The 14,308-nt window shown below is 41.0% G+C and overlaps 1 protein-coding gene and 1 long non-coding RNA gene across 3 annotated transcripts; both read right to left on the minus strand.

Moving 5' to 3' along the window:
* Positions 1-6: 6 nt before the first annotated feature.
* On the minus strand, positions 7-4,544 carry Usp14 (ubiquitin specific protease 14). Of its 2 annotated transcripts, XM_022792075.2 has the most exons (6): positions 4,412-4,544; positions 3,642-3,806; positions 2,781-2,929; positions 1,810-2,352; positions 1,139-1,369; positions 7-820 (listed from the first exon to the last, which is right to left on the minus strand). In XM_022792075.2, exons 2-6 carry the CDS (start codon positions 3,655-3,657, stop codon positions 251-253), a joined length of 1,509 nt encoding a protein of 502 aa, XP_022647810.1. In that variant the 5' UTR covers positions 3,658-3,806; positions 4,412-4,544; the 3' UTR covers positions 7-250. The 2 variants fall into 2 exon arrangements, with proteins under 2 accessions (XP_022647810.1, XP_022647812.1); XM_022792077.2 differs by lacking the exon at positions 3,642-3,806.
* A 6,438-nt stretch (positions 4,545-10,982) lies between these two features.
* LOC147757610 (uncharacterized) lies at positions 10,983-13,391 on the minus strand. The gene is made up of 3 exons (XR_015321134.1): positions 13,159-13,391; positions 11,508-12,764; positions 10,983-11,145 (listed from the first exon to the last, which is right to left on the minus strand). It is a non-coding gene; the product is annotated as an uncharacterized LOC147757610 (long non-coding RNA).
* Between the last annotated feature and the right edge of the window lie 917 nt (positions 13,392-14,308).

Raw genomic sequence — 14,308 nt, forward strand, 5'->3', positions numbered from 1 at the left:
ATAGCGAGTTTGCTAAGCTCCCTGCCCTATCTGCCTTCACCGCTGAAGCACATCGTTCATCACAGTATCCACGTCTACGAATTTCCAAACCACCCACGTACTTATTAGTTGGATTTCTTTATCGTACGTATAGATCCAAACTAATACTCATCGTTCATATTTAATTAATGCTTGTTTGTTTATAGTTTACGTGTGGACGAACAGCGAGAATCAATTTCAAGCAATCGGTCTAACGATTCTTCACCGCCTTTTACCCCAGGACACGTGGCCCATACAATAGAACGTAGGCTACATGCCAATCACCTCCGCCGCTTAGCTTCAAGATTTCTTCTTCGGACACTAACGATACGACATCGTCATCGCACTTGAACCACTCTTTGCTCTGACGCCGGACCCAACCAACGTAATGCCCAGACGAACTGGAGCGGCCCTTGTGCGTAAGCACAGCTTGCAGTTGATAGAACCCGCTGTTGTTTGAGCCAGGATCCTCGCTAAACGAAAATGGTTCGATTATTTTCTTGGCAGCCTCATCCTCCGGGCCTTTATTAGAGCCGTTTTCGCCAGCTCCTTGAACCTTCTTTTCCACCTGTTCATTATCCCATTTCTTAAACTTTTCTCGTTGTGGTGAAAGTTTCTGCTGGAGATCGGTGCTACACAACTCGTAGACATCAAGCATCATAGGAAAAACGACATTTTTAAGAATTTTCGCATTTACCGATTCCCGCTCCTTATAATAAAAGCGCACAAGATTGATGGTGAGATATGCCGGCAATCGGGAGATTTTACTTGTTTTCTGGTAAGACGCGTCGCGATTTAACGTCTGCAAATGAAGGAGAATACAAAGAAGGAGCAAAATCCATGAGTTACCACTACCGTCATATCATAGATCTGTTTGCCTACAAAAAGTTTCGTACCTACAAAAAATATTTGTAAATCCTGCATACATGCATATGCGGGTATTGTTGGTAAGCTCATATTGGAATCCAAGGAAGATGATGCTTGCTGAAAACAGCTTGTGTCATTATTAGTTTTAATTATTGTCCTACACATTTCAAATAATTTTAGTGAACAATGCCAATGGACATGAACGCGATATTTTCACGTGGAAAATATACAAACTAAGCGAATTATTAAATACCGGGCTCATTTTTGTGATTGTTTCCTGCATACGCAACTTGAGACCCGCGATGAGATATTTAACCTCGTTGCTAATAAAACACGACAACTGCAGAAAGTCTTCGGTTGACTGTGTCGTCAGTTCCTCTTCGCTTTCTGTGCACTGGAGAGCTACATTTAGTTTTCCTCCGAAGAGCTGATCAATTAGATTCTTATGAGCTGGAGCGGCAGCCGAAGGTGAAGCAGTCTGGGACTGAAGATCGGAACGAGAAAAAACATCGTATTCATGAGATCGGCGGGATGAGAGCCGGCAATCATTTTCTGTTGCATGCTGTATTACTGATCAGTAGTGTTATATTGCAGGCCCACAACACACACGCCATGAATCTGAAAATGTGCCTAGAGATCTAATACACCTAAGCGTAAGCCCTTGCATTGTTACGGCATAAGCGGAAGTTATTTTCCCACTAACTCAAAAACTTAGAGCTAGCCACACGCACACAATATTTTTTACAATCATCGTAAACTAATGTCATTACTTTCAGTATAGAGCCTTACCAAATGCATGTTTCTCGACAGGGGCATTTGTAATGCTCATTGAGTATCATTCACGTATCATGACTAACTTTTTTGATAGTTCAGTTCTAACAATGACTTATTTTTTAGTAGCAGATAGTCGCATGACATGATTACCTGATCCTCGCCTGTGATAGCAAGCCCCACGTTATTGACGGGGGGAAGCTGTTGCTGCAACATTCTCATCATCTCTGTCCAACATTCATTAGCATCCTGTTGCATATTGGCGCCATGTTCACCCTTCTCGGCAAAACGTGGAAACATTGTATGTAAGGCTTGCAATAACACGATTGGAGCCGTGGAATAGCTGCCTTCCATAGATCGATACAGGTCTCGAAGAGCCCCAGTAATCGTCTTTGCCGACGGATGGGCTAAGCTTACTTCTCCAGTAAACTTTGCCAATTGGTCGGTTAGCTCGGGCACCGTTTTAAAGCACTGGACAACAGCATTCATGTAGCAGGTGTTACCCAGATTGTTTAGACCAGTCGGCAATTTTAGAGCCGTAGATATCTCGCTGTCATCCATGTCCTCCATGAAAACAGTTTTTTCTGTAGGAGCTTGGGGCAGCTCCTCCTTTGTGCCCATCATTAAGATTGTGGCGCCGTCTTTTAGTTTCATACTACCCCAGCTGTCCTTCAAAATGGCACCCTTGAACATTACCTGCAAAGATTATTAAAAGCATTAATTAAAAATAATAATGAATGCCATCCTGAAAATGTGCTATTTAAATGAGTAACTGTTAAAAAAAGGGATGCAAAAATTTGCAATAGTTAATCCAAGTGGGTGTAATATGGGAAAAGTGCTGTGTTTCTCGCATAAAAATTCGACGATTCAACTAATTCTGTACATTTAAATTACTTAGTTCCACATCGGGCGGTCTTCACACAAAAGCGCACTAATTAATGTCTCTTGTGTTCTATGTACAAAAGTCTTTTGGGAAACGTTTACCAATACCCTGTATAAGTTAAAAACACGGTCGGAAACGAGTGCACTATGTAGTGCACCCGACACAATTCTGTGCCTTGTTACATGTGCGAATAGATTCGTTGGGAGACACCAGATGAATCTAAAGATTGTCATTAGCCTACCTTTTGCCTCTCAGGAAGTACTCCGGTAAGGGCAAACAGCTGGGCTCTAAACACTTCAGGATCCTCTTTAAGGTGCACCTCGACATCGTAAACCTCCTTGCCCCATTTTACTTTCACCTTCATTGAGTCCATAGTTAAAAATTCTGAATCTGAAACATCGAAGTATTGCGATCATAAGCATTGAGTTAAAAAAACACCTACGAATGTTTCCACGGTGTATGCGTTAAAAAAGCGTACGGATGTACTCCAAGTCATATTTTCTCAAGCATTTTTGAGCTTTTTTAAGGAGTTGTCTTTTTGATTGTTACTGGTTTCCTTTTCTGGTACTATATTATCGATTGCACTTGGAAACTTGAAGTCGTACATAGTTTATTCACACAGAAATCCTATTTTTAATTCGTTGTCCGCAGCCCAACAATATGCATTTTACAATGTCAAACTTCCTCGATGTTCGTATTAACTTTTTAGTAACCTCACCCACCCTAGGAATTTTTCGACTACCTTATTATAATTCTGCAACGTATATTCTGTAAAACAGCTTGTATTTGCACAGTACTGTTAGCCACTGAAGTATTAATGCTTAGGAACTTTGCAAGCATTGCAGGGAAAAAACATTTTTTAAAAAGTCTCGAACTTTACTCATTACTCTATTCTGAGCACTGGCCAGAACTCGAAAAAAAGCAGCCAAGCGATTCAAATTTAAAAAAAAATTATGGTGGCAAAGATCTACGTAGCTACATTATGCCTTAAAAAGACTATATCCAAGTCTAGCAAGTATACAAATATGCACCAAAACAGTTATGAGGAATTCTAGTAACACTTTGTGAATCAGGAGTTTCTAGCATGCGTACAGTATCTAACCTTTGGAATCACCCATCGCCAATAACACTGGCTACAGAATGTCCACGATACACCACTATGGAGCGGATAATGGGTTTACAGCCGCCTCCCCGATGCTTCGTTAGTGTCAAGACATCAACACCATTCGTAAAATGCAACCTTTTCCAATCAGAATCCACGTGGGGCCTATAAAGGAAACCTCTTTTTGTTGTAGGTAGGATAGTGTAAGCTTTCGCCTTGAATCAAAGCCTATGCTTTCATGACAAGATTCAAATAATGGTCCGAGCATGTACTTGCACGTCCAAACAGAGATTCCCCTTATGGATACTCGGCTTATTCTACGTAGGTTTTCAAACATGCTTGCCGACGACTTCCCCAGAGGATAAGTCCACGCTACTTCAGCTACCCATACTGGCAATGAACAACTGGACGACTATCACTGACATAAATATATCAATATTTTTTCAGTTCAGTCATGTGCTTTTATGTATATCGATATTACGTACTGCTCGAGAACACGAGTTGAATGAGCATTGTAAGAAATGTAAGGCCATTCATATTTTTTGACATCATCAATATAGGCAGGTAAAGCAATAAAAACAAATACAGTAGACTATGCTTGTCCTGACCGGCATAACGTGGACCCATTCCCTCCTAATCGTACACCGACCAGACCGGTTTGATGGGTCGACCATCGGCCCGATGGTCTGTCATTTGAAATCAACGGAACGAAACACTGGCTGGCGCCTCGAACGGTCATATCGTTGAGAGATTAGCAACTCTCTACTCACTTCGCAGGATTTTTGTTTGGGAACGGCAAATATAGCGACTGCTCGCCCACCGTCAAACGATTAATATTCGGTGACAGGCAACTTTACGAGTGATGCGCGCCACCATATTGCTGTTGAAGTGTTTGTGGTTCACTGTGGCTGTTGAGTGAAAGAGGAACGTGGCGCGAGATTCGAACGTTATTAGAAAGAGGAGTCGCTTCGAGCAGGTCTACATCTGAAACGTGGGCTCAAGTAAAGCTTACAATGCGTATTTACGATAAGCAAATTTTTCGAAACACTTCGGCGCAATGACAAATCTGTTAATAAAAGAGCTTAAATTATTCATGATTTGTGTTCATTTTAAATCTACGAAACAGCTAATAGCGAATAATATTTACAAATAAAAACATTTGACTGCCTTTGCATTCCTTCTAAAGAGCCATCCCATTACCAGCCTAAAAAACCATTAAGACATAGTATATGTTTATTATGGTGATTTTTAACGACACCTACGAAAAATAAGCTGAGTTAAGTAATAAACATGTTTACAATGTATTATTATTGTACAAAGTAGCTTTTGTAAACACTCGCAGTTGTTCAATACTAGCCCGTTTCCGTAGGTTTACTGATTCGTGCCGCCCATAGTTTGCTTAATCATGACCATCAAGCTGAACAGAACATTTACTTGGGTCGCCCAAAGATTTTTTGGATTGACTGCGAAAACTTCGATTCATTGACAGAGGCGCAGCTACGTTGTTCTCTCATCCAGTAACTTGCTGTCACACTGATTATTTAACCCCTATTAGACCGAAGACTTCGCGCCACCTCGGTTGACCAGTTTTATTTAATTTGTACAAAGCCTAAACTAATATTTATACCTACACTGTGAGCTACAGCGGGTAACTCAAGTGTTTCCTTGCTAAGCCTAAAACTTGTTTCACCTTCAAATTTTTTTCGATCATCGTGAAAAGAATCATTTGGTAGAGCGCCCGCTTCATTCTATGATGTTCTGTCCTGAATCAGATAATGTTTCTTTGTTGACGATGGCTTAAACGAAATCGGAAAGCCTCGTTTCCATATACGCGTGAACTGGCACAATTGCATGTTTGTAAACTAGCGAATAAGAGAATCTCTGGCGAAGTTCATCCACTAAAATTTCACTGCAAGTCCCTACCGACGTCAATAGTTTTCTTCTCCTGTCCTCTTTAAGGAAGACTCTGAGAGCTTGGCAAAGGACTGAGGGTCTGGTCGAAACCACAGGTAGTTGATTAAATTGATGAAGACATTTTGCGCTCTTCGTTATAGCGATTTGTGAACTATTAAAGCAAAGCGTTATTATAAGCGAAACTAACGTCGCCGAAGGGGGGCCTCATCGTCTTGCCAAGTCCTGAGAGTAATCATTCGAAGCGCGAAGACGTCCGGGGATACGGCTGATACCTTTGCAAAAATAAAGTAATTGAACATGCCATGACCCGTCACGTACGTACTGCTGAAGAAGTTAATAGTTCTTCATTGATAATTGGCGAACGGTTTTTTCGTTGTAGGTCTTGAAGGGATAATTTAAATACCTCAAGACTTTTGAGGAATTCTATAAGGAAACGCATCGCATCGATATCTTTTCTAACTTGATTAAACGAACGATATTCTCCGATATTTCTACGGATTACTTCAATGCAAATATGCTTTACACTTTGGGCTATTCCATCAAAAGGAAAGAACATGCATTTCTTGGCAAAAATCATGCCAGGATTTCTAAACGATGCTGTCGGGTTGATAAAGCCGCAATGTTTTCACGAAATGTAATGTCATTATTAGCATTTTTTCGGGAATTTGTCTTTACAACAACTGAGGGTATTCTACCATGCATCTTGAGCCGCCTTTGACTGACAACAGTCGAATAGAACGTTTACCAGCCTCTGCAAGTCCATAATCGCGGTTTGTGACGCTAACCAGCTCTTGTATGTCACCTATGAGAGAGATCTTTCGCCTTTTTGACTTAGCTTTTTTCTTCGATCAGTTTCAATTTTTGCCATCGTATTCACCAGATATTATCGAAAGGGACGGCTGATAACAACATATGACCACGCTGGCAATTCAATGTGTATTTTTGTTTGTTTATTTTTTTACTCTGTTCGTAGCCCACAGTTCTGACTTTAATGAATCAAAACAATAGTATCAATTGCGGAAACCCATAGGATCGATACGATCCGGAAATTGTGTGCAACCTGTTTTTTTTTTTACTTGTTCCTGTTACGCGTGGATCGTCCCGCAATGTCGCAGGGTTACACCTGACTCAGTGGCATTTTGAGCAATAATGCCAACTTTACACGCTACTTCATAATTGGGCATTATTTCGCAGGAGCGGAGGGACGTTTTTGATGCACAGGGTCAAAAGTAACGTACGTCTCCTACAATTATTCGGATATACTTTTTTCGCTTCTGTTAGGTAGACAATATAATAAGTGTTGTTGTTGTTTCAATATACGCTTAGTACATCTTAACCGATCGACTGACGTAAAAGTTTTATGAACAACGTCCAATGCTGTCGTGTGAATCGATAAGGTAGATTCAAAGGATTCGGAATTGATCGCCACTTGACATAATCATAAATTTTATCCGTGGACATCTGCTGATGCATTTTACGTGGAACTCTGTTATGTTCTACTTCAGTTATCTTCAGAAGGTTTGCTCATATAATAGAGTTTGAATGCAGCCTTCTGCGCAATACTAATCAGGCATACTTTGTCAAACAATTTTCACACAGGCCTTCACATAATACAGCTTGGGTTTACTCTGTTGCATGCCACAGGCCAGATCTATTGGTCAACAAAGCAGAACTTAAAACAGAGATACAACATTATTTTTAGCATGGATTTCTAGAGAATGTAAGCATTGTACAACTTTTGTTATATCTAGTATACGTGGCTACACTATAGTTCGTCACGCAATATGGCTAGGACATACACCTTCTCCTTGTAATACCGTTATAACCGAACTCGTCATGCAACCGGATCACAAGACGATCTCTTCTTAATGACAGGACAGACTTCTCGTACGATGTCGTCTAAATGGTGCTGCTTCTCACTCAAGCACAGCACAAAGAATACCGTCAATTTAGTTTAGTCCAATAACGCCATTTCAGCTCATTAAAGCATGTGATGACGATAATGCTATAACAACTTCGACAATACTGGTTGAATGTATTACATCTCAGAGAATATCATCTCGTTTATATAGTGACAGTCACACAGATTCCACCAAAACACTCCAGCTTAAAGCAGACACCTTCTCCTAATATAGGCTACGAATGTTTTTCAATTGTTTTCAACCGCGTGCTATAATAATAACAACAGAATAATAACAATAGTAATAACTGACAATAGCGAGTATTCTACGTTGATCCATCAGTGCCTTTTGTCTTAGCCGACTCTCCGAGGTTTTCCAGCGAGAATGCTTAGATCATACGCGGACTTTTGAATTGTTTACATCGCTTCTACAGCAGATCTTGGGAAATGCGCATCATACTCTATGGTGGCTCCATAAATCGCGCTGGCCGTGACATCGGAGAAAGCATCAGAACCAGAAGTAGTGGTTTTTTGGAAATGAGCTTTCCTTCCATAAACATACAAAAGCTTATGTTTCATGTCTATCTGTTTACGATATAATGGGCTCTATGCGGTCTGTTACGCATACGAGTATATATATATATATATATATACCGAGCATCAGAGGACAAACACTCCGCACACAACTTACTCAACACATCGGTTGAGTAAGGTCATTTGCATATTTAGTTACTTTTTTTTTAATGAACAGATTTGGTTCAACGGGAAATATTTAAATTTTTCCGCCACATCGTCGTTATAAAAAATTTCGAATACAAGGTTCTGACACTATGTTCACATCAACGTTTACAATAGCCAACTGCACAAAAATCATAATTTCATCGTAAAATGATCGTATAAATATTGTCAATAGTATGAATTTTATGAAACTCTAAAAAAACAAGCAATTTTTGAGAAAATTGGTTGTGGAACAAAACGCCAAAATAGGTTTGTCTGTACAAATTAGCTTTCTGTAACTTTCTGTAAGAAAGAGAAGCTGCCTTGGCATACGGTATTGATCCACTTAGGGAGCATGAATTATAGCTTGCAATGGATTATAGTTCATTAACAATGGAATTTTGTTGTATGTAATGTGAAAAAAATGTGTAAAATTAAAAAAATAATCCTAAAAAACAATGTTGTAAAAGTATTGAAGAGTTTGACGAAGCAAACAACTTTACAACACGGATTTTTAAGAACGATTGTTGAGCGGATTGCATGAATTAAGCTCGATAGGAAAAAGAAGCCTCGTTGCGGTAAAATTCTGATCCATTAGGCCCCACCTAACTTTAAGGTGAGCCTTTAGCGAAAAAAACAACCGGCTCAGTGCAACTTATCCGGGGTGTCTATTTTTGGAATTAGATACACAGAAAAGCCCACAAACACTCAGGTTTAATAGCAATGTTGATCAGTTAATAGGTAATATCGATGTAGTTAGGTCTATCGAATTATTTTAATACGGGGAAGAGTTTAGGTGCACATTAGCCTAAATTTACCGTCTAAAAGCGCGAAACCGTATACTGAAATGGCATTGAAGTGGTGTTTCTCTCCACCTTTGTCCTTCCTGGCCGGTCATGTCTCACTATAAACGTTGATGCTGACCAATTTGACTCATCCAGGTCTATCAAACGTACTTATCTTAACGTCTCTTCATATATTCTCGTGTAGTACAATAGAAATAAAAGTATCATAACATTCTCTTTATCCGTATTCTATCCCGCTATTCATCTTCGCGTTCGCTTCCTTTAGCCTGAATAGGCCGAAGGATAATATTATTCATCTGAATGGCCCATCTCTTCTGTCTATGGTTTTCCATTTCTCGTGCGACGTTGTTCTGCTAATCCGAACCTCCGCGCCCCCACAATCTTTCCCGTAGCTTACCGAACTCCAATGACTTGTCACTATTACGATAAGTGGAGCAGCATTAGTAGTAGCGCTATTATTATTATTATGATTATCACCGTGATGCCCGCTCCCCGTCCGTTTTCCTAGGCTAAAGCTATTATTATCCTTGACCAGAGGGGACGATGAATCGACTAGGAAGACTACATATATCGCCATATTATCATAGCTAGCTAAAGTAGATGAAGATATTACTTCTATGGGCACATCTCCTGCCGTTTCGCTCTCTGTTCGTTGTGTGCCTGTTTGCCGTTGTCCTAAGTCGTCGTTTCCCGCACGATGATCTCCGTATGATCATGTCAATGTGTGTGCCTATGTGTGTCTGTGTGGGTGCCCCGAGATGTAGGCATGGCGGGGGCGGCAGCAGCCGTGAACGCCTCGGAGATTAACGAACAATGGTTTAAGGACAGCAGACACTACCAAACTGGCAAGGGAAGCAGAGCAGAACTGAGGGATATTATAAATATTTCCGTATGTGCTCGTGCGCTTCGGGCGAGGCCAGCCAGCCTAGCTTGAGACGAGCTCGTCGGGGCGCTCATCATGCCCATCGGGTGGGAGAAGTGAGTGCGCATTCCAGTCGCAAGCCTTTGCAAAGCACTTCTCAGCAGCTTAAATGCGTGGTGCGAAATGGGGCTAGGCGACACGGCGGAACAGCGGCCAGACTGGGGGACGAACTGCGGCGGCAAATGGAACTTCCGGTGATGGTAAGTAAGCGATAAGATATTCAATTCTAAAGGGTGCATTTACTGTGTACCTTGCGCACAAGTGCTTTTGCAATTCGATTCGGGATTGCAAAAGTAAGGCAAGGGTCGGACATGGAGAAATGTAATGATTCTATAATTTGTTATTAAGGGTATATATGTACAAATGGTAGAGTAGTGAATGAAGTCCCGCTCTTGTAGATGCTACAACTGAAGTATAGGACAACATGTTCTTTACTTGGCTGCTGCTCATGTTCTTTCTGAAGTACATGGTGAGCTTTTCGTAATAAAACGATGTCAACGAACGAAGAAATGCTACTTCGCTTCGTAATAGCGAGTCTGAGCTTGATGGACATTGTAAGGGCACTTCGAATTTACCAGTTGTTCCCAAGCTGGCTATAGCGTAATATATGTTTTAAAAAAAACTAACTAACTAACCCCTAACTTCTTTATCATATTATTCGAGGAATACATTCAAACACTGTGTGTTTCCCATTGCTCAGCAGCGTACCTGCACAGCACGGACGACTTTTTAATTCTAGAAACTATTGCAATACCGTGTAGTTAAATATTTCTATGGCAAAAAAAGACATGGAATTATTGCCTTTTGTCAATATTGATATTCCCATTAAAAATCCGACTAACTTTCAAATAGAGTATGGACAATATTGGATGCAGCATATCAACACGAATTCGAAGTGTAACATACTACAGAACTTTTAAGTCAGATCATTGATGAAGGAAATTGCGACCCCTGTTTGTAAGACGAGGTCCGCAACTTATAGAAGTTCATCTTACAGCGCTAGGTAACGGGTCGGGATATATACTTCAGCACTAGGCTAATTGTGAGTATTTTTCAACATACGTTTATTTGCACATACTTTGGGCAGGCAGACTGATACTGATTCGAAGCTTGGACGGTGCTTGCTTCCAGTGAACTATCGATAGGATGAAGTCCTAATATATATTCTTGTAAAAATCGAGCATGTTATCCTTATGTCATGTGCAACCCGTTCTTAGGTCTGGGACCTATTTCATCCGATAAATCCTGAAATGTAAATGAGACAGTGTTTAAATTTTTCTAATCTAAAGTTAACTTCTTAGAGCGGGTATCTAAACTTTCACTGGGGTTAGTGTATTTGATCCAAGAAAAGAAACAACTTCGTAACGAACAGGTTGACTCGGGTATTCTTCAATTTCCTGATGTTGTTTGCCTTGCTAGCACCTGCTATTGTAAATACACACAATCATCGAATGGCGCTACAAACGGCCCCGACACCTGCTAAGTAACTCTGTTTAGTTTTTGATTTAATCACCCTCTTCGTTTACTTCACTCTGCTCTTTATTTGACTCGATTTTTTGCAAGAGATCAAAAAGTACACAATGAGATAGGTTTTTACAGGGTCAGACCTGCGCATTTCTCTCCTATGTTTAAGCATGTTCAAAGACTTTGTGGTCCTAAAGCGCTAACGCTGATTTTCGTTTATTCGACTGTCCCGCTGGTCCGTCGTTCTTTGTTTTATGCAGAGCTGACAGTTTCCCTTCATCTAGTCCCATTACTCCGTATCGTCGCTTGTCGGGTATCGCCGAAAGAGGTGAAAACCTAGGTTTTGGAGAGGCGTCGCGGTGTTGTTGGGGCCGCGCAAATTCGACGCGAATGATGGACTAACCAAATAAAGGCTTTAATATGCATTTATAGAAATAATTCTCCCGCTGCCCCCTATCTGTTCGCTCGTCGATTCTACTCAAACGGTGCTTATCGCCATTTTATGTCCAATGGTTATGGCCACTATGGCCACCCTATGTGTGGCCACCATATCGAGAGCGGTACATAGAGAGTAAGTCCCGCTCTCGCGTTCATGTGAGTGTCATATGGCCTCACGCCTGGGCCTCTCCTTGCTTTTCCGTGCGCTTCTGACGAAAATGGGGCTACAGGCGTGAGTACTCTTTATCATGTCAGCGGAGCATTCCAGACATTCCATTTTGCTCGGTCTCTTTCACCATCCTTGGGCCGATTAGTCTGACAGTTTCGTTGCGCTAGCTTTTGTGTCAGAGGGACGGCAAATGTCGAGCATGTAGTGGGGTGCGCCTAGGAGTACGTCCACCACAGTCATTCTATCGCCAAGGCTTAGTCAGTCTTTCGTCGATGTCACGAAGCCTTTCCATGTGACCTAGCCCTTGGCGCCCTCGTCACCTTCTATTTAGCCTTAACCCTACGTACAATTATACTACTACTGAATTTCTCTTGCGCTCGTCGGTTGTGCGGGGGTTATTCTGACATCACCCCAGTCTACATTAGGGGTGACCCCCCTTTCTGCTTATCGTGTCTCCCTCTCGTCTCTTACCCCCTTCCGTAAAGTCTGTCCACCTAAAAGTGAACCCAGCTAGCCCCCATCGGAAGTGGGATACAGCACGATGCCAGTGGATCGAAGTGGACGAGGTACTCAAAGTGTAGTAGTGGGACAGCTGCTGGCAAGAGGAAAAAGAATAAGAAATAGAAGATAGGGCCTCTCGGCTTCTCTTTATTATTGTCAGTACGTTGTTGTCTCTCAGCCAGAACTATTTCCCGATTCTGGTCACTGACGCGGTTGCTGCCGACTCGAAGGCCGTCACGCGGCCCGTGTTCGCTTCCCCAGGCACAGTCCTCACCGGTGACTTATACCTTACCTACACAATTAAACGATTGAACACATAATTGAGTGTTGCAGTCTTTGTGGAAAAAAGGAATGCACAGATAAGTCTCTAAGTTTCAGCTTGTTTTTGTTTTCAGGGGTATGTTTTACCAAGGGATCGTGTGCTGATGAGACGATGCATGTCGCATTTCTGTGACGCTTAGTTACGTTACACGGTTGCGCCTTTATTTCACATCATCTAATTTATGATATACGAATGAGCTGTGGAATTAAAGCGATACCTTTACTAGTAAAGTATTTCAATGTTATGATCAGTTTCGTTATTGCATGTATAAGGAAATATACTTGTCAACTAAATGCTACATGCTCATACATAATGTAAACTCAAATGCTACATGCTCCACGCTGCAACTATCTGTTTTACTCACATATATCCTATTATTGGCTTGGTTTGCTTCTCCAACTCTGCTCTGTTTCAGTAAGTCTGTAGTTAGTTCAAGTGGCGTAGGCTTTTACAAAGCATTCGTCTAGATCCGACCTGACTCGTGGCCTACCGTATGCACACGTTACCATAATGAATCTAGCAGTGGTTAACTCATTGGGATACCTCGTTGTTGCCACCTATAGAATTTGTAGAAAAGCCTTATTAGAACCGTCACTGCGGGCAAAATTTATACAATGAGAAAAAATAAATTAATCTGGTGGTTTCTGGTGAGCAACGAAGGACTTTCTCTCACCCACGTAACGTGGATCAAAACTGGAGAAAGTGGATGAGTCTTGCTGTTCTATAGCTGCATAAATGCCATTTAATAAGTAAAGGGTCGAATGTTAGTTACACATACAGGCGGAGACCTTTCACTGCCTAAATGAAGAAAAATGTATTGCATTACAATAACAAAATAAAAACTAACTTAAATTTTTTATATTTATTTTTTCCTTTGCTATCTATTGTAGACTGTGTACAACATTTATGGATACGGTATGTCAAAGCCGATAGTAGACTACGCTCGGGCGACTACTACCGATAAATCTTCGTAAAAGGAATTTTTTATCAATAGGACCATGGGAAATCGTCGGAGTATTTTTGTGCTGGTAAGTCTAAAAATGCCATCTTCCTACAAATGAATGGAACAACAAATAATAAATCAAATAAAGCTGTCATTCTGCTCGATATATTGATTTTACCTCTACGACTGTAATTTCCCTGTAATGATGGGATCTGCAAATATCCGCGCGTCAAGGTTAGATTTTGCCCCTTCACTTGATTCTAACTAGACGTACTAGTTCTAAAAAAGTATTCACTGCTTTAGGTGCCAGCCCAATAAGAGCGTATCAGATGCCTAAAGTAGCGACGGATAGCCATAGCACGCTTTTGATTCTAATAAAAAGGGTGACATAGATGTTACCGAATATCGGGCATATTTTCAAACAAACATACAGTCTCGGATTTTTACACAATCGGTACACAATCGGGGATTTTTCCTCTTCTTAGTACTACATTTAACGTAAGTAGTTTTTAAGTCACTGACCGAATATTGCGTAACATAATTCAGTACTTCCGAAGTGTGCACAAGCTTG

This window comes from Varroa destructor, unplaced genomic scaffold, assembly GCF_002443255.2.
Source record: "Varroa destructor unplaced genomic scaffold, Vdes_3.0 BEIS01000002.1, whole genome shotgun sequence".
In the NCBI taxonomy this organism is placed as follows: Eukaryota; Metazoa; Arthropoda; class Arachnida; order Mesostigmata; family Varroidae; genus Varroa; species Varroa destructor.